Raw genomic sequence first — 21,192 nt, forward strand, 5'->3', positions numbered from 1 at the left:
GGAAATTGGTTGAACAACAGAGAGTAAGCCCCACTTCAGCTTTCTCTGCTTTTAGCTCTACATTATAAGTATGTCAATGAAGAAAAATAAAATTTTTAATGTAAGGTAGATAATGTAGTTATAAGACTTTTAGTCTTGCTCATCGGAAAGATAAACGCAATATTAGAATCATATTGCGCCTAATTCTGAAATAGTCTTCAGCATCAGATAATGTCCATATTCATGATTTCAGACCAGGCCTACAATGATATCTTGTGTGTTCCCAAAAGCAACACTTATTTATTTATTTATTTATTTATTTAATGAAAAGTTGCAATACAATTCAGCCAGAAACTGCAGCAAATTTTGTATTGTGGGCATCATCAGCTGTAGAATTGCATCACGGTTAATAAAACTGTGTCAGCTGTATGATAAATCATTACTTCTGATCCTACTAGTTTTGTGGTGTTAGGAGCCACATCTTCAGCGATACTCCAAATCACAATGTACTCCAAATGATTAGCTGTAGATGACCCAACATTCTTTGTCCAATTGTGATGAAAATGTTCAACCATCAAGAAATCGGTAGTCCAACTTAAAATAGAGCAGAATGCTGGGATCATCATCCTGATACAAGAAGTGTCTGTGTGTGTGTTGGGGCTTATGGGCGCTCAACGTTGAGGTCATCAGCGCCCTGACACACATTAAAAGGAATGAATGTGGACAGACCTAATAAAACTGAAGCGCACACGCAAAGAAAGCAGGAAAAGAAGGTAAACGCTACATAAGAAAGTAAAACGTAAGGAAAGGGAAAACATAGCAACAAGAATGCCACAGGAAATTCTCATTGGCTGGCCACTTAAATAAAATATGGGCGAGCTTTTCACAAAGTGAGCAAATTAAGATCCTATCCCTAAAATCTTTGTAAAAACATTCAACATGGCACAGAACTTTAAAACTTTAACCACAGCCATGTGAGTGTTGCCTAAAAGAGATGGCAGGTCCGCTGGCAAGTCAGCCGCGGCCCGCTGGTCAGAAAATAAAACACAATCCAATAAAACGTGGCACACAGTGACCTGAACGCCACAAGCACCACACACTGGAGGGTCCTCCCGCCGGAGCAGGAAGCCATGCATCATAGGGCTGTGGCCTATCCGAAGCCGAGTGAGGAGAACCTCGTCCCGTCGACGGGGCTGATAGGAAGTACACCACACACGCATTGTGGGCTTAACTATACGGAGCTTCTTGTCAGTCACTTCCAGCCACTCATTCTCTCATCGACACATGACTCGTGAGCTCAACAGCGAGGTAAGTGCGTGCAGGGGTATAGCACATTGAGATACTTGTGGATCGAGACACGCCTCCTTGGCTGCGAGATCTGCCCAGCAATGCCGACATGCCCCGGAACCCAGCAGAAAGACGCCACCTTCTCCAATCGCTGTAGTTGGAGGAGGGCATCCTGGATGGTCTGGACTATTTTATCTGCTGGATACAAATGTTGCAATGAGTGAAGGGCACTTAGTGAAACAGACAAGAAATTTAGGACAGGAAGAGTGTCTCACCTGCTCCAGTGCCCGCAAGATCGCAGACAATTCTGCATCAAAGACAGTAAAAGTCTTAGGCAGTCGGACCTTGAGGACACAATCCGGAAAAACAACAGAGCAACCACCGGAATCCCCTTGTTTCAACCCATCCGTAAAAACGGCTACACAGTCATGGTGCTCAGATAAAATGGCAGAAAATGCTGCATTAGAAACTATGGCAGGAGTGCAATCTCTCTTGTACTGCAATAAATCTAAAATCACTCCGGGACTCTTCAGTAACCAGGGTGGTAGGCGGTTAAAACCCAGGATTTGGGGTTGTACAGACTCCACACCAAGGGACTCTAGCACACGTTGCATTCACATCCCAAACGGCAACGTGGCCTGGGGACGGTGGGAAAAAAGGCGGTCCAGAAGTGAATGAGCAACAAGATGGTGAGCAGGCGAAGTGAAAGCTGCAAGAAACTTACAAGCCTGGCACAGCAGCAGGAGCTGCCGCCAGATGGTAAGTGGCGGTTCCTCTGCCTCAGCACAGAGGCTGGGCATGGGACTTGTCCGATAAGCACCCGTGGCCAGTCGAATCCCAGCATGGTGGACAGTGTCAAGGATCTGCAAATAAGACAGTCTCGCTGAACCATACACTGTGCACCCATAGTCAAGCCGTAACGCACAAAAGCTCGATAAAACTGAAGGAGGCACGCCCTGTCCGCTCCCCAAGATCTGTGGCTGAGGCACTTGAGGATGTTCAGTGCCTTCAGGGTTCTGGCTTTCAAGTCGCGTAGGTGTGGCAGCCATGACAACCTGGAGTCAAAAATTAGACCCAGAAACCGCACTGTGTCTCTAAAATGTAGAAAAAAATCCCCCATATGCAGAGCAGGCAAAGTAAAAAGACGACGAGAACAATTAAAACGACTGATACAGGAAAACTAAAGTTTAACACTGCTATGACAACATGAGTGGCCACCTAGACAAACTTATCTCATGTCACGATGATGTTAAGCCTTAGGTTTCCTGTATAAGGATGATGTTCCCTGCACTCTGCTATATTTTAAACTGGTCTACCAACCTCTAGATGGTCAAACATTTTTATTATTGGAACGTATTATGAAATAAATATGTATCCCTGAAGATGAGGCTCTAATGCCACGAAACTAGTTGAATCAGGAATACAGATTTATCACACAGTTGAATCCAGATATTACTTTTTTTATACTGGAACATTAACAGAGTGCTCTTGTTCCAAATTAGTTCGAATATTCAAATTTAATACATACAGACAAACAAATTGAAAATGCTAAAAAATGTTTTAAAAGATTAACGTATCCAACGCATGTTTGCCAAAATTAGAATACAGCAGGAAAGTGTGACTCACAGCAAAATTATAAAACACTTCTGAATCTCTGGCTCTTTCAAGTGGAAAAACGAAACAGGAACTATGAATATAAAAGATAAAATGTACAAGTCCTCTGGAACAAAAAGTAACTCCACACCCTGAATCAAGGCAAACATAATGTACCGGAAAAAGACCAGCAGAATTAACATTGACATCTCAGTTGTGGAAAATCAATTATGCATTCCCTGTCACTATTTGATTAAAGAAAGTTAAAAATTAAATTCACAAGAAGAGGAACAAGGGACTTAATTTTTCCCGTCTTTGCCCACGTACGTATGTATCACACATAATGCACGCACCTCTTCTTTCCCTCTCTTGGTCCATCTTATCCTCCCCTCCTCTCTACCAATCACCTCACCACCCTATCTGCCCATCTTCCCCATCAGACCACTTCACCCACCTTCCCATCCCTCCTCTCTGCCTATCTCCTCCTCAGCTCTCTCTTCCCATCTTTCTCTGTCTTCTCTCTGTCCATCTCCTCCTCACCCCTCTTTCTGTTGTTCTCCTCCACACCCATCTCTCACTATCTCGTCATCTTCCTCGTTCTCTGACCATGCACTACCCTCCTCTCCCCCCCCCCCCCCCCCCCACACCCACCCACCCCAATCTCTACCCTCTCTATGTCATGTTCATCCATACACTGTCAAGGGCTTGAAACCAGCTTTTTTTGCTTCTGATATGTAGGCTGCCAGGCAAAGCAAGCGGATACTACTCCAACATGCCTGTTGTGCAGGGAAGCCTATATGGCAGGGACTGCCTATAAATTCGTTCATATTGGAACAAGTAGGCTGTAAAGCCCCAAATGTGGATACTTGTGAAGAGTCAAACAATGGAGTGTGTCTATTGTTGACAAAGGCCATTGGCCGAAAATCTTTTTGTTGTTTGCCTACCTGCGACTCAACATCTCCATATATGGTGAGTAGCAACTTTCCTTCTCATAATACTGTTACTTGTGAAGAGTGCTGTTTATATGTCAAATCTGATTGAAATTGATCTGGGCTTTTGGAGGAAATGCACGCTTATGTACCTATCTCACAGACAGACACAGTTTTTTATATATGCTGGCCCCTCCCCCCAGTTACGCCTGTGTACACTCATCTCTTCTACCACTCTCTGTGTTCGTTTCTTCCTTCCCTGTCACTATGTCCACCTCATCTTCACCCTCTCACTATCCACTGCCTCCTCTCCACACTCTCTCTTGAACTCCTCCTCCCCCTCTCTTTGCCCATCTTCTCCATCCCTTCTGTATGTCAATCTCCTACCACCCTTCTATCTGTTTAGCCTCCCACACACCCCTCTCTGTCCATCCCCTCCTATCCTCTCTCTCTGATTTACACCCTCCTGCCCTCTTTCTCCCTATTCATCCCCTCTCTCTCTGTCCATCCCTATCTATATACATCTAAACCTTCCCCTCCCCCGCCCCCCCAGTCATGCCACCTCCCCACATGTAGACTGACCTGCCAAACACATTGACAAGGCAAAGCAGTGCTGGTAATTGTGAAGTTTGCTATTTGTGTGCCAAATTTGGTTAAAATCGATCCAGGGGTTTGGGAGAAGATCCCATACACACAAACCTATCTACATACATATATCTAAAGTCCACTTGATGTATGTATGTGTGTTCGACAAATATTGTTCACGTCTCTTATTTCCCATATCTCTCTCTCTCTCTCACCTCACTCTGTCCATCTCGTCACACCACCTCTCTGCCCCCTCCCCCCTCTTTATTGCCTCCTCTGGTCATCATCTCCTCATCTGCTTCTTTCTCCCAAACCATCCCTCTGTGCATCTACTCCTCCTTCACTTCTCTCTCTCCTCCTCCCCCTTCTCTCTCTGTCCATCTCCTCCTGCCTACCTCTCCACACAGTCCATGTGCATCTACTCCTCCTTCACTTCTCTCTCTCCTCCTCCCCCTTCTCTCTCTGTCCATCTCCTCCTGCCTACCTCTCCACACAGTCCCTCCTTCACACCTCACATCCTTTTATCTCCTCTTCCATCTCTCCATACCCATCTTATCCTCACCTTCTCTCTGTCCCTTCCTCCTTCCCACTCTCCCTGTCAGTGTTGTCCTCCTTCCCCATCTTCCTATCTATCTTCTTCTGCCCATCTCTGTCCCTCCTTCTGCTCCTCTCTCTGTCCATCTCCACCAGCCCTCCCTCTCTCTGACCACCCCCTCTTGCAAATTCTCTTTCTATCCAGTCCCTCCTGCCCCACTCTCTCTGTTCATCCCCAGCTTTATCTATCTGAACATCCCCCAGCTGTGATTATGTGCATGTTCAGCCCCTACACAACACAATGATGATACAACAACATGCCTGTCATGCAGAGCAGCCATGGCAGGGGCTGATAAAACACAATTTTCTCTTATCTCTGCTCCCATTGGAGCTACAAGGTTATAATCCCCACAGTGCTGATACTCCTGAAGTGTGCTTTTGGTGTGCAAAATTTGGTTGAAATCGAACAAGAGGTATGGGAGTAGATCCTGAACCTGCATACAGATATACATACATAAATTCTGTCCATCTTCTCCTCTCACTCTTCCCATCAACCTATTTCTGCCTTTCTCCCCATCCACTCATTCCTCCCAACCACTCTATCCCCACTTCCCATTTTTCCCTCTTTGTCCATCCCCTACTCTATTATGTCAACCCTCATCCATGTCCATTTGCATGCATAGCATCTACCCAATGGGTTCAAAAATCTTTGTTTGCCATACATCTGCTCATACTGGAGGTAAGAAGTTATGAGCCCCACAGCGCTGTTGTGACGTTTGTGCTGTTTGAGTGCCACCTTTGGTTGAACTCGCTGCAGGTATTGGGAGGAGCTCTTGGACATGCATACATACAGACTGCTTTGCATATATATCCCAGCCTTTTCCCTACGGCTTTACCCCATACATGTCAGCATATGTATCTCTTGCACCTCCTCCCCCCTACCTTCTGTGGCCAGTTATTCCTCCTCCATCTCCCCTTATCCTCCAGCATATTGGGTCCATCTTCTCCTCTCCACTCTCTCTGGCTCTTCATACCCTCCTAAACCATCTGTCTGTAAGTCTCCTCTCCACTGAAACAACAACCTAATTCCCCTCCTCCTGTTCATGTTGCCCTTCTCTCCATATCCTCCTCCCTTTCTTCCTTTTCCATCTGCCCACTATCCATTAACACCTTCCACCTGTTTCCTGCATCTACCTCTCCCACTGATCGTCTCCTCCTTCCTGTTTATCGGTACACATCCTCCTATTGCCCTTCGTTCCTCTCTCTCTGCCATCTCATTTGCCTCCCCTCATTTCTGCCTCCTCATCATCCTCCCCCCTTCCCCAACCCACCCCATCTGCCCACCCCCTCTGCCCATCTCCTGCTCCTCCCCATTTTTGTCCATGTCATCCTCCCCCTCTCTACGTCCATCTTCTCCGGCTGCCTTTCTGTACACCTCCTCCTTTCCACCTCACCCTATTCATCTCTTACTACCCCCTCTCCCTATCCATTTCCCACTGCCACACTCTCCCTATCTCTCTCTTTCCTTCTCTCTTGCTCTCTGTCCTCTCCTATCTTCCTATCAATCTCTTCCTCCCCATCCATCTACTCCTCGCCTCTCTCTGTCCCCCTCTGCTACTCCTTCTCTGATCAACCTCTCCAAACTCCACCTCTTCCTATCCTCCTTCACCAATCTCCACCTTTCCCCATCCATGCTCATCACACATGTAACTGCTACAGAACAAGTAGAAGAAGCAGGCCAATGTTACTCCAACACAGAATGACTGTTGTGCGGAGAATCCCACACATATGCAGCTAATAATTTGTTTCTTACCCCTGATATTTAGGCTGCCCTACAAAGTAGGCCAATAAGGCACATCAATTCTATTGACACAGAACACACCTGTCATGCAGGGTAGCCTACATGTCAGAGGCTGAAAAAATGTTATTACTAGTCTCCAATCCTACTGGAGCGAGGAAGTTATAAATCTCTCAGTGTTAAATACTCATGACATGTCTTGTTTGTCGACGTAATTTGACTGACATCGCTCTGGGATTTGGGAGCAGATACTGGACACTTGTACTTAGAGAGAGTGTCTGAGTGACTTTAACTTCATTTCTGACAGTCCCCAACCTATTCATCTTGCCAAAGTATGTCAGTATTTCAAATGTAAATGTTACCCTGCTCATTTTCGTTCTTTGGTATCTACAGCAATAGCTATATCTGTGTCCTCATGGCTACATCTAGAAGTGGAATAAACTGTTCACAAAATACATTCCAGTCAAATTATATTTTCTGCTGAGCCATGAATAGTAAGACATTCATTAAACTTCAACCAGATCTCCACAATCATATGCAATAGAACCCAGTTTCTAAACATGTTTCAGAACACAATATTGTCAAATCCACCAAAAAATCTCTCCAACACCTACATCAACATGACTACTTTACAGTTCACATGCAAGCACTTGGCAGAGGCTTTAGTCCTTGTTCAATTTGCTCTATTAAAAAATATAGAAATCAACAAAATTAAATATTTTTCCTTACACTTTCAGTGGAATTACACTAAGGACGGCATGAATACTCTTGTTTTGCTGCTTTTGCATTTGACAAACATGGTATTTTGTAGTAATATACATGCCTCCAACAATTTCACAACTTCATCAAGACAGTAAAATGAAAGTGTTGTAGTAAGTAAGAAGGCAAGTGTTTCCCATCACAGTAAACACACACAATGACAAAAGAAATGAGGACAGTTCCATAAATTGGAACTCAGATCAAGGTACTTCAGCTGATATTTAGCATCCATCATTTCTCATATGCAGAGCCTGGAAAGCTTAACAAGGAAACCACTGCTTGGGAAAGAAAGAAGTCTAAGTTCAAGTCATAATTTGTTACTAATGTTTACACAACAAATAAACACAATGACACAGTAGTTAACCACATGTGTAACTTAAACTGAATGAGGGGAGAGGAGCACTGTGAGGGAACAAACCCTGCCTCCCTCTTGCAGGTCTGGCAGTTTACACCAATGTTCTGTGCTTTCAGGAAAGTGAAATTTTACAGATTGCACATGATTTGCCAATTCCATCTGTGTTGTGACAGACATACTCTAACACCATGTAGGACAAGTCTCCTCACAACAAAAGAGAACAATGAGCAATGTACAAGTCAAAGTATTGCACAGCACATGAAGCATTTGGCAACTGCTAATATATGATTGCTGAAGTTGTCATTTTCTAAAACGAGAATAACACAGGCCTGACCTGTATTAGTATCTTAGATACCCTCATTTCAAACCACTCCACCACCTATAACTGCCGTGTCAAAACTGTTCACATAGTTCAGTGTAAAATCTTGTCCAATAATTACTGTTCTTCTGTTTTCTTATTAACATTTAGCTACCCACTGTATAGAGCCACAGCCTTTGTACTCAAATTATTTTACTACATTTTTTCATTGCATCAGTTTACATTCTTTATGATCCACCTCACACCTCTCTATTATTTACATAGCTGCAAAGACACAGGTTCTGTATATTTATCAGCTCCTCCACAGGAGTTAATAATTTTTATGCCGAAGGAAGATAAAGTGATTCACTTCTTGGAAAAGTTTCATATTCCCAGAAAATACAGGACCTTGTTTGTATATTTTGCCTGATATTCCTCTCAGTTCCATTATTTTACGGAAGATACTTATTTAATTACAAATAGTCAAATTAATTATGTATTTCACAATACCCATACGTAGCTGTTTTACTGGGAACAATGTTTTGGAGGGGGAACACTTGCTGCCATTCTTTCTTTACTCAGAGAACAATGTTTTGGAGGGGGAATACTTGCTGTCATTATTTCTTTACTCAGTTACATGCATTTTCCATAAAAAAGACTATGCCTGAATGCGTGTGGAAAATATAAATATCTCTTACTTTCTTGTTTGTCCATCACGTCCATAAGGTACTCAGTGCCTTGTTCCAACTGGAAATGCCAGTCAAACTTGGAGAAAGTTGACTCCAAAACAGGACATACATTTTCCACTATGTATTCAGCATCACCATCAGATAGCACACAGTCTGAAACAAAAGATAACAATAATATGAAAAAAAAAATCACTTTGCTGCATTCCTAACACTGACAAAATAAATTCATTAAAAATGCAGAGTCACACTGCATTTCATTTACGTCCTTTAAGTCACTGAATTACACAATTCTTTTTAAGTTTTTGAATTTTTAATTCAGTGACACTCCTGCCATTGAGATAAACCCCTGGTGGCAAGCAACAAATATTCTGGCTGTCTTTTCCTTCTATATTATTCAGACAATATTTTTGACTAAGGTATACGATATTCTCGATAATGCCTGCCAGATTGTTTTCACTGGATTTGAAAAAATAGCTATACCTATCTGAATGTTTAACATATTATTTCCACAAGCAATAGGTGACAGACTTCCAAATTACAACCATAGCAGCTATTTTGCAAATGATGATACACTATTTATTAACAATTCCCTACTCTCTAAGGCAACAGCAACATCAGTGAGTTGGCTGAAATAATTTTAAATGAATTTCACCTATTTTAAGAATATATTAGCATGCAGTTCTTTTCAAAGGTAGTGAGCTTTCCAAACTGGCATGTCCATTACTAGGCATTATGGATCCATTTATTTATGCCCCCCCTCAAAAAAGAGCAGTTTGATTGTTGAGCTGGTTGGTTGGTTTACTGATGAAAGGGACCAAACTACAAAGTCATCACTCCCTCCTAGTTGTAACAGCAAGCCTCTTACCAGAAGAACCCCCATCCACCCAACACACAGAAAAGACTAGTACCACAGACAGGGTGAGAGAAGCACAGAAAAACAGAGGAAGGACACCAATTCAGACATAATGTGCAAGAACGAGGAAAAACAGCAAAAGAGTGGGTACAGTGAGGGCTGGGGCAGATCACAAAGCCCAGATAGCCACTGCTCATCCTACCAACCCCTAAATGAGGTGACGAGGCTGAGACACCCTCCATCACAGTGTGCGATAAAACCCTCTTTCATGACATAAAACCAGATCACAAGGGCAGCGAGTCAGGAAGATTAAAGAGGATAGTCTGTCAGTCAGTTCATTCCCCAGGATTCCAAGATGACATGGGATCCAGACATAGACCACTGAGTGCCCACACTGTTTGAGGGCAAAAAGAGAATCCTGGATGGTCGAGATAAAGATATGATGTGGATAACCCAGGTCAAATGCATGTAAACTACAGATGAAGAAGGACTCAGCAGTGCACAAACGGATATGCTCAAGAGCATGAAGCTTGGCTACCAACTCTGCAGTGAAAACACTGCAGCCATCCAGCAAGGCGTGGAGTTCATTACATCCCACATGAACATAAGCAAAACCACAGTGTGACTGACAACCATTGAGCTATCAGTTTAGACTACTTCTGAAACCCAAAACACACCAAGGGTGACAAAGAATTGGTAGTCAAGGGCCTCAGGCAAGCCAAGTCTTTTGGACCTTGTGACAGGTCAAGACAGAGCTGTAGACAACATATGAACCACGCAGGGTACATGAGAGGACCCGGAGAATTGGTGGTAGAGAAACAGGAATGGATGCAGACGGTGATCGTAACCCCAGACCTGGGCCATCATTGCAGGAGGTGGACCTCTGTATCTGGAAAGAGGAGTTGGTAATTCAGGTGCTCCGAGCAGCAGTGGATGTTTAACGGATAATCAATCAGCTGTTGGTAGTGCAGAATCTGCAACAGTGGGGTCCTGGCCTCTGTTAGGATGCTGATCATTGGGCTAGTCCAAAAGACGCCAGTTGCCAGTCATATCCCACAATGGTATATCGGGTCCAACATCTGTAATGTCAAAGCTGATGCTGGGCCATACTTGAGACTCCCATAATCTAGACAGGACTGGACCAATGCTTTGCAGAGCCAGATAACACTAGAACAGTTCATGCACCAGTAGGTATTGTTGAGGCACTGAAGAATACTGAGGTGTGACTGAAGAATACTGAGGTGTGATTGAAGAACACTTAAGTGTGACCAACATCTCTGCTTTAGTTGATGGGAAAGCCATGTCAACCAGGCATCAAAAGACTAGTCCATGACACAAATGCATAATGCAGATCTTAGCAACCAAAAATTGGAAGCCATGAGTGAGTGCCCAAGACTGCACTTGTTGTATTGCTCCCTGCAGTCTGTGTACACCAATGCCTATAACGAATGAGTAAAAATAAATTCAAAAGTTATCAGCATACAAAGAGCGGGTGCACCATTGGTCCCACAGGCACTATCAGAGTGCTAATAGCCACTAAAAATAGAGGGACACTCAAAACAGTAGCCTCCAGAGCCCTATTCTCCTGCAAATGGATGGTGCTACAAAGGGTACCAACCAGAACCTGCAACACGAAAGAAAATCTGGAGAAGGCCACGGAGGCCCCACTCACGTAAGGTGCCACAGATGTGGTGGTACCATGTGGTATCAATGAGCTTTGCACAGATAAAAGAAGACTGCAACAAGGTGCTGACACCAGGCAATAGCCATCTGGATTGCAGAATTCAGGTAAACTAACAAAAACTTAAAGAAAGTTATTCAAGACAGTGTTTGAGAAGATGAAACATGGGCAGATAGTGGACTGATGCTAAGGCCTGGGCAAAACGATCAATGACAGAGTCTGGGCTGGGGAGGGTAACACCATTCTGGGAAATTCCTGGGACACCTGCAGGAGGATGGTGACCAAAAATGTGCCAGATCTTTACTCACACCTGTGAAGAGAGAGTACGCGGCTCTGTGGCAGTGACTCATTGTTCCCTCAAATCTGTTTCTGGCATTTAATTAGATAATGGGTCTGGGCACAAAGTCATTTAAAGGACAGGAGTGCTCGAGAGAGGGATCCTGTTTGTAGCATTGGACAGCATGACAGAAGTCTTTAGTAGCTGCAGCAATTTCGGGGGTCCACTAAAGGGCAGTGTTCCATCAGCGAGAACCCAAGGAACAGAAAATCTTGAGGCAACTGTCGAAAAGATGACATCCGTCTAACTTAATACGGACTCATCGATGCCGTCATGCAGTGGAGCAATTGGGATGGCAGCCAATGAAACGACATCCTGATCTCCACTGGTAAAGGCCCACCTGGAAGGGCATCCAAGCATATGATATTGAAGAAAAGATAGGACAATCAGAGAATGATCACTGTCGCACAAATGGTTGTGGACTCCCCGCTGAACGGAGGGGAGGAACCTTTGGCTACAAATAGAAAGATCAATGGACGAGAAAGATCAATGACCGAAAAAATGTCAAGTGCCACAATTCATGTGTGGGAGCTCCAATGTAGAAGAAGTAGAGATCAAGCCCTACCAGCAAGTCTTCCACAATCCTGCCCCCATCAGTGGTCGCAGTACCACCCCATAGAGGGTTATGGGCTTTAAGATCCCCAAAGAGAAGGAAGGCAGGAGAGAGCTGTGGAAAGAGAGCAAGAAGAGCAGGAAGGATAGGACACTAGTCAGGGAGGATATAAAGATTGCATTTTGTTTTTGCAGAGCCTAAATGCATCCAAACTGCCACCACTTCCAGTGCAGGTTGAAGAGGAACCCAGAAACTAAAATGCCCATGGAGACCAACATACAGACACCAACGGAAGCTGGCAAAGCACCAACTCCGTTCTGGCAGAAGGCTTGGAAACCAAGATGATTCAGTGAATGAGTATCCGTAAAATGAGATTCCTGTAATACAACACAAGTTACATAAGAGAGAGAAAGAAGATACAGTAATTCTAGAAGATGATGATAGTAACCATTATAGTTTGATTGGAGCAGAGTAGAACAAAGAGCCCGGATGGATGTTGAATGAGTCAGAATCGATCATTGTGCCAAGTCAGTCTCTGTCGTCGGTAAGGGTGGAGTGACTTTATTGGATGTAAGCTCGGACCTTGATTGATGAGAGAGGAAGGGAGCAATACTCCGTGAGACGTCGAAGTGGGGGGGCAGGTGAGGGGGGGGGGGGGCAGGTGAGAGGGGGGGGGTCAGTTGAGGGGGGCGGGTAATGGTGGTAGGGAGATATCATCCCCGAGACCTATGTATTTTCTTCTTCATTGAAAAGTGAGATACGATGTAGTCCAGAAGAGAGCAAGCGATCTCTAGGTCCACAGAGAATGTGTTCTGCATCCAACTCGAAGTAACAGACTGCTTGTCGTGGAGACACTAGGAAAGAGGGCTCTCAGGGGGAAGAGAAGAGGGAAGAGGGACAGGAGGGTGGGGGGGGGGGGGGTGGAGGAGGAGGAGGAGGAAGAAGAGGAGGACGAGGAGGAGGAGGAGGAAATGATGCATCAGAAGCAAAGGCAGACATTAGAGATACCAGGTGGAGACTGTCGAATTTCTGTTGGGCTACAGACTAGGATAGATGGTCGAGCGCTTTGAATTCCTGCATCTTCCTTTCCTTTTTATAGATCGGGAAATCTGACGAGTGAGGAGAATGGGCGCCAGAACAGTTCACACACTTGGGCATAAGATGCAAGGACTCTCCACATGGAGAGGGCAGCCACAGTCCCCGCAAATAGGAGCCGACTCACATCGTGAAGACATTTCACTATAACGGAGACATCGGAAACAGTGCGTAGGTGAGATACAGGGCTTCACGTTGCAATGGTAAACCATAACTTTGACTTTTTCCAGAAGGGTATCCCTCTCAAGAGCCAGGATAAAAGTGCCGGTATCAACACAATTATCCTTAGGATCTCCCTGGCCTCGCTGGACAAAATGAATGCCATACTGTCCCATGTTAGTCCCGAGTTCCTCATCAGACTGAAGAAAGAGGCCCTGTATAAAATAATTCCCTGTGTCATATTTAAGGACTGATGAGGAATAATGTTCATAGGGATGTATCTTAAGTGCTACCTTGAACCTTAGTCTCAACATCATAACTGTGGACCAACATCTCATCAACAGTTATTTATGATTCTCTTAAGGAAAATCTTGTTCTCATTTGCGTGATCCAAAAGTTCGTTACAGATTTTGAGGTGAAGGTGTTTCTGGTCTTGACTCAGGAGCCATGGGACGAACTTGGCAGAAGCACAGTGCATTCTATGATGCTGTGTTAGGATTTCATGACATCATCAAACTGAAATTTTACATTCTTCTGCAATTTCTTGGACAGTCAGTCTTCAATTGGAATGCACAATTTCATTGACAGTCTTGAATGAGCATCGTCAGCAGACATTGAAGGGCATCCTGAACAAGGGTCATCTTTAACTTCCATCTGGCCATTTTTTAACTGTGTGAACCTTTCATAACACAAAGTACAGCTTACACACTGATCACCATAGGCTTCCTGCATAATTTGGTGTGTCTCTGTAAAGGTTTTCTTGAGTTTCCCGCAAAATTTAATGCAGACAAATTACTTCCCTAACTCTGCCGTTTCGAAATTTGCAAACTGTGTGACACAACGTTCTACTCAATACAACATTGAACAATAACTAACAGGCATACAACAATGAAACTTCCGCCAGTCACACATTAAACACAGGTATGTGCAGGGATGCCAACTGCATTTCTCTCAAACACACCATTGGCGGGAAATTATGAATGTTCAGGAATTTTTCTGAACAGATATCATAAAACAGCTGTATCCATGGAAGACACTTAAAGACACTGGAAGGTCTCAGACTGATTGTTTAATGGTAACACAGAGATTCCAAAACCAAATTTTGGACTTTTATACACACTCCCAGGGGCAGATGTGGATTGACCATACTTCACTTCTTGTTAATTGTACTGTTGCAGCTTAAATATGTTCATCTTATTGGCATCATTTAATAACAGAACTTACAAGGACACACAGCAGCCCAAGAAAACATCAAAATACAAAGCCAAGGAACAATTATATAAAACATGGAATAACCATATGTCAGCAGTCATGTTGTGGAGCTTAAACACTTCGCTTCTTAATCACATTTGACACTGCATTATGCAATCACTTCACTGCAACCTACATCCTTTTGAATCTGTTTAGAGTATTCATCTCTTGGTCTCCCTCTACGATTTTTACCCTCCACACTGCCCTCCAATACTAAATTGGTGATCCCCTGATGCCTCAGAACATGTCCGTCCAACCAATCCCTTGTTCTAGTCAAGTTGTGCCACAAACTTCTCTTCTCCCCAATCCTATTCAATACCTCTTCATTAGTTATATGATCTACCCATCTAATCTTCAGTGTTCTTCTGTAGCACCACATTTCAAAAGCTTCTATTCTCTTCTTGTCCAAACTAGTTATCGTCCATGTTCCACTTACATACATGGCTTCACTCCATATAAATACTTTCAGAAATGACTTCCTAAACCTATACTCGATATTAACAAATCTCTCTTCTTCAGAAACACTTTCCTTGCCATTGCCAGTCCACATTTTATATCCTCTCTACTTCGACCATCATCAGTTGTTTTGCTCCCCAAATAGCAAAACTCCTTTACTACTTTAAGTGTCTCATTTCCTAATCTAATTCCCTCAGCATCACCCGACTTAATTCGACTACATTCCATTATCCTCGTTTTGCTTTTGTTGATGTTCATCTTATATCCTCCTTTCATGACACGGTCCATTCCGTTCAACTGCTCTTCCAAGTCCTTTGCTGTCTCTGACAGAATTGCAATGCCATCGGCAAACCTCAAAGTTTTTATTTCTTCTCCATGGATTTTAATACCTACTCCAAACTTTTCTTTTGTTTCCGTCAGTGCTTGCTCAATATTCAGATTGAATAACATCGGGGATAGGCTACAACCCTGTCTTACTCCCTTCCTAACCACTGCTCCCCTTTCATGTCCCTCAACTCTTATAACTGCCATCTGGTTTCTGTACAAATTGTAAATAGTCTTTCGCTCCCCGTATTTTACCCCTGCCACCTTCAGAATTAGAAAGAGAGTATTCCAGTCAACATTGTCAAAAGCTTTCTCTAAGTCTACAAATGCTAGAAACGTAGGTTTGCCTTTCCTTAATCTAATTTCTAAGATAAGTCTTAGGGTCAGTATTGCCTCACGTGTTCCAATATTTCTACAGAATCCAAACTGATCTTCCCCGAGGTCGGCTTCTACCAGTTTTTCCTTTCATCTGTAAAGAATTCGTGTTAGTATTTTGCAGCCGTGACTTATTAAAGTGATAGTTCGGTAATTTTCACATCTGTCAACACCTGCTTTCTTTGGGATTGGAATTCTTATATTCTTCTTGAAGTCTGAGGGTATTTCGCCTGTTTCATACATCTTGTTCACCAGATGGTAGAGTTTTGTCAGGACTGGTTCTCCCAAGGCCGTCAGTAGTTCTAATGGAATGTTGTCTACTCCCGTGGCCTTGTTTTGACTCAGGTCTTTCAGTGCTCTGTCAAACTCTTCACGAAGTATCGTATTTCCCATTTCATCTTCATCTACATCCTCTTCCATTTCCATATTGTCCTCAAGTACATCGCCCTTGTATAGACCCTCTATATACTTCTTCCAACTTTCTGCTTTCCCATCTTTGCTTAGAACTGGGTTTCCATCTGAGCTCTTGATATTCATACAAGTGGTTCTCTTTTCTCCAAAGGTCTCTTTAATTTTCCTGTAGGAAGTATCTATCTTACCCCTAGTGAGATAACCCTCTACATCCTTACATTTGTCCTCTAGCCATCCCTGCTTAGCCATTTTGCACTTCCTGTCGATCTCATTTTTTAGATGTCTGTATTCCTTTTTGCCTGCTTTATTTACTGCATTTTTATATTTTCTCCTTTCATCAATTAAATTCAATATTTCTTCTGTTACCCAAGGATTTCTACTAGCCCTCGTCTTTTTACCTACTTGATCCTCTGCTGCATTCACTACTTCATCCCTCAAAGCTACCCATTCTTCTTCTACTGTATTTCTTTCCCCCCCATTCCTGTCAATTGTTCCCTTGTGGTCTCCCTGAAACTCTGTACAACCTCTGGTTTAGTCAATTTATCCAGGTCCCATCTCCTTAAATTCCCACTTTTTGCAGTTTCTTCAGTTTTAATCTACAGTTCATAACCAATAGATTGTGGTCAGAGTCCACATCTGCCCCAGGAAATGTCTTACAATTTAAAACCTGGTTCCTAAATCTCTGTCTTACCATTATATAATCTATATGAAACCTGTCAGTATCTCCAGGCTTCTTCCATGTACACAATGAGGAACAACTATATGAATAGTATGAGCTTGGATGGCAAGAGATTACTAAGCAAAGAAGGGAAAGCTAAAAGATGGAAGGGGTACACAATGGGGCTCCACAATGGAAACAAATTTGAAGACAATATTATAGATACGGAAAAGGAAGCACATGAAGATGAGATGGGAGGTGCATTACAGGAACGAGGCCGATAAGCAAGTAGCTTTTCATTGAATACCATGAGAAACCGCAGAGTTAGCCTCATTCTGTGTCTGCCCTCTTCATGATCCTCAGGCACTTGCCAGTTGTTGCTTTGAATTCCACAATGCATTGAACTGGCAAATTCATCTTTGTCTCCAGTACTTTCATTCAAATAATTTCTTGAATAATAGGGAACTACACTGCATTTCTCTTGCACATACTGAACAAATTGCTGCTCCACTTTATGAAACCTTCCACACTTTGATCCCCTGAAAGCCTAGTGGTAAGAACTGACATTCTTTAATTTATTCTTTGCCTCACTTTCCCTATAATGAATAACTTATGAGACATCAAATTGTCTTCCTGCTGCATAGTTTCCGGCCTCTTCTTCACAAATCACCAAGCCTCTTATTATCTGTGTGAACCAACTGGGGGCTGCAAACTCTTAAATTCTTCTTAAGAGAGGCATGTTGCAATTTTCATCAATTGAAAGTGTTACTATTACAGTTTTTGCAGTGCTGACAATATAAGCAAATGAAATCTTAGAAATATGCTATCCTCTCAGCCCCCTACAATTGAGCCTACATACATTGTACCACTTCAAACACACACTATAGCCAAACTCTAAAATCAATAATGTTTTAGTACAGTGGCTGCTTTAGTGCCATTGTTAAGCTCATGTTTTATTTGTTATGCCAAGTCCCAAGTGTTCTGCACAAATACATTTTTGTTAGCATCAATCTGTCTCCTATAAAAATATATACTACTGATGAGCATTTGTCCAATTTTGAATTATGGCTACAAAAGATTTGAGGTGAACTGCAGTTCAAACATGCTACATGTTCATAAAAAGCCAAGGTACACATTTCACATTCACATTCTTGGCAGCAAGCACGATGAAATTTGATGCATATTTATCACCCCTCTTCCCACGTTTGTCCTGGGCAGCCAAGCAGGGATCACTGCTCCTCCTCCAATCTTTATGAATTCTTTAAAGTAAATCTGCATGTGGCCACAGTTGCCAAAACTTCGTCTATAAATGTAAGAAATCCCCCTATATTAACCTACTACATTACGTAAAAACATTGGCATACACAGCTATATTTTAATATGTGAAAGTAAGATGACCTTCTATTTTCAAAAGATAATTTTAGAGGGGAAAAAAATAAAAAAAATAAACATGTCCTATAGTTGAGTATATGCAGTACCAGCAAACTGTCAGTTTAATATGTCATGGTTGCAAAATACTAACACACATTAGTTACCGAAAAACAGAAAAACTGGTAGAAGCTAGCCTCGAGATAGATCAGTTTCGGTTCTGGAGAAAGATAAGATCATGTGAGGCAAAAGTGGCCCTAGGACTTATTTTAAAAGATAGGTAAAAGAAGGGCATGCTTTTGAGTATGTTGACTGGAATACACACTTTGAAATACTGAAGGTAGCAGAGATAAAATACAAAAAGTGAAAGATTATACAGATTTAAATCTATATACCACAAGCAACCTTATGATATTTTGTTAATTACTGTCACTTCATTTTCCTATTGCAATCACGAATAGTATGGACTGCTAGGAAATCTTCAGGTGGGCTTGAATACCTTTGATTTTATTTTCATGGTCTTTTCATGAGAAATACATAGGAGGATGTGATATTTTGTATGAGACTTCTAGGAATGTACACTACTGAAACTTTTAATAGGCAGAAACCTCTCTTGCAGGATCTGCCAATGGCATTGGCAAGCCATTACTGTGATGTTTCATGCTTACAAAATGAAGAAGTAACAAAACACACTGCTCTTCTTTTGATTTTCTCTATTTCCTCTATCAATCCTATCTGGTATGGATCCCAGACTGATGAGTAATATCCAGGTATTATTCAAATGAGGATTTCCTGCACTCCGCAACAATTTTCTAGCTTGTACAGAAACCACACTACAGTTATGAGTGTCAAAGGGGATGCAAGGGAAGTAGCAGTTGAGGAGGGAATGAGACAAGATTGTGGCCTATACCTGAACAATGAGCAAGCAGTGAAGGAAGTCAAGGAGATGTTTGAGAAAATAATTAAATATCAGGGAGAAGCAATAATAACTTTGAGTTCTGCAGATGACACTGTGCTCTGCCCGAGACTTCGGAGAACAGCTGAACGGGACGGATAGTGTCTTGGAAAAAGAGGTTACAAGAGGAGCATCAACGGAAGGAAAACAAGGGTAACGGAATGTAATCGAACTAAAGTAGGCACTGCTGTGGGGATTAGATGAGAAAAAGGCACACTAAGGTGTGCTATTTGTGCAGCACAACTGACAACAGTAGAAGCAGAGAAGATATAGAATGGATATAGCAAGGAAAACATTTCTGAAAAAGAGGAATCTGTTAACATCTAATAAAAATTTAAGTGCTAGGAAGTCTTTTCTAGAGACTTCTAGGGAAGTGAAACATGGACAAAGCAGTCCATGGCACAACCTCAGTAAAAGAAGGGCTCTGTTGATAGGACACATTCTGAGGCATGAAGGAAAATTTCAGGTCCAAAATTAGTGTGTCACTTGCACTTGTGGAATATGATAAATTGTTTTCCTTTTCTTTAAGGAGCAAAACCTTGAGCTTTCATTGAGCTGTAGCTCTACTCTCTGCCATGCCTATTACTCTAACCTTGAACATACTCATGCACTTTGACTACTGTTGTAGGATAGCACAAGTGTACGTTGCAATTTTTTTTTTTTTTGATTAATTGTTGTTTGGAGATACCACTTCCCAACTGCGCAGTAAAGTGCGTAATAGAATGTGGAGTGAAACAACGTGGTTGGGCATCCAATTTCTCAAAAGGAGGCAGGTGGTTTTATGACACAAATTTCAAAATCATGGCTGTTCAGCACGCAGAAGCAAACAACAATTGTGCAACTTCAAGAACATACATAGCTACAGAAACCAATGTTCGAATGTGGTGAAACAGCAAAGGACATCTGAAAACTGCTAAGTCAACTAGGAAAGCCTTTAGAGGCTCACAGAATGGATGTTTTGAATATACTGAAAAGGAACTAGAGTGATTTGTGGGCAAGGCAAGTAAAAAACGGATTGGCAGTTTCCCACATTGTCGTAAGAAATTGAGCACATGAATTGGCACGAGAACAAGGTGTCAAATTTAGAGCCTGCTCTGAGCGGCGTACAAGGATGGTGCGACGCAATGGACTTGTGCTGTGATGTCGACCACCCCTTGCTCAGCATCTTCCAGCATCGTATGTGGAGAAATCGGTTAAGTATCAGTGATACATTATAAGACTGAGAAAGGAACATGGTTACCTCTTAAGGCAAATCAGAAATGCTGAAGGGACTCCTGTTTACTTTGACATACCATTCACTACAACAGCTGAACAAAAAGCCAGTAAAAGTGTATTGGTTCGCACTATGGGCAATAAAAAATCACATATCACCATGATGTGTGTGCATGTCAATGGAACAAAGACGCAACACTATGTCATCCTCAATCACAATACCATGCAGAAGAAAAAGCTTCCTTCTGGTGTCACATTTTGTTTGCAGTGGGAAAGGATAGATGACTAATGAGTTTGTTACAGATTAACTCTGTACAGTCTGGAGCGGGAGGCCAGGTGCTGTTCTAAAGAATCATGGTTCTTGATACTGACACCTACAGTAAATGCAGAAACACTAAAATTAAACAAAGATATTGTTGGTATTTCAGGGGGCATAACTTTGTAACTACAAGTGTTAGATGTAGCGGTGGATAAACCATTTAAAGACCATCCGAAGCAGCTTACAGCAACAGGTTACTTCAAGGTGGTCAAGCACTGAACTGTATCAGGAAGTTGATAAGCCTTCATTATCTCTAATAGTAGAGTGAATCCAGACTGCTTTGACATGCATATCCAGTGCATTAATTGTGAAAGGCTGTAAGATGCGCCATGTAAAAAATGAAGTAGATGGGAGCGAAGACTGTCTACTGTGGGCAAAA

At 42.5% G+C, this 21,192-nt stretch overlaps 1 protein-coding gene across 3 annotated transcripts in view; it reads right to left on the minus strand.

Moving 5' to 3' along the window:
- LOC126284590 (histone-lysine N-methyltransferase SETDB1-like) overlaps nt 1-21,192 on the minus strand; it is a 318,415-nt gene that overhangs the window by 187,516 nt on the left and 109,707 nt on the right. For all 3 annotated transcript variants that reach the window (XM_049983633.1, XM_049983631.1, XM_049983632.1), the window contains one exon: nt 8,816-8,959. In XM_049983633.1, the coding sequence (XP_049839590.1) occupies nt 8,816-8,959 (144 nt within the window). The remainder of the gene's footprint in view (nt 1-8,815; nt 8,960-21,192) is intronic.

The sequence above is a fragment of the Schistocerca gregaria genome, chromosome 8 (genome assembly GCF_023897955.1).
Source record: "Schistocerca gregaria isolate iqSchGreg1 chromosome 8, iqSchGreg1.2, whole genome shotgun sequence".
Lineage (NCBI taxonomy): Eukaryota > Metazoa > Arthropoda > Insecta > Orthoptera > Acrididae > Schistocerca > Schistocerca gregaria.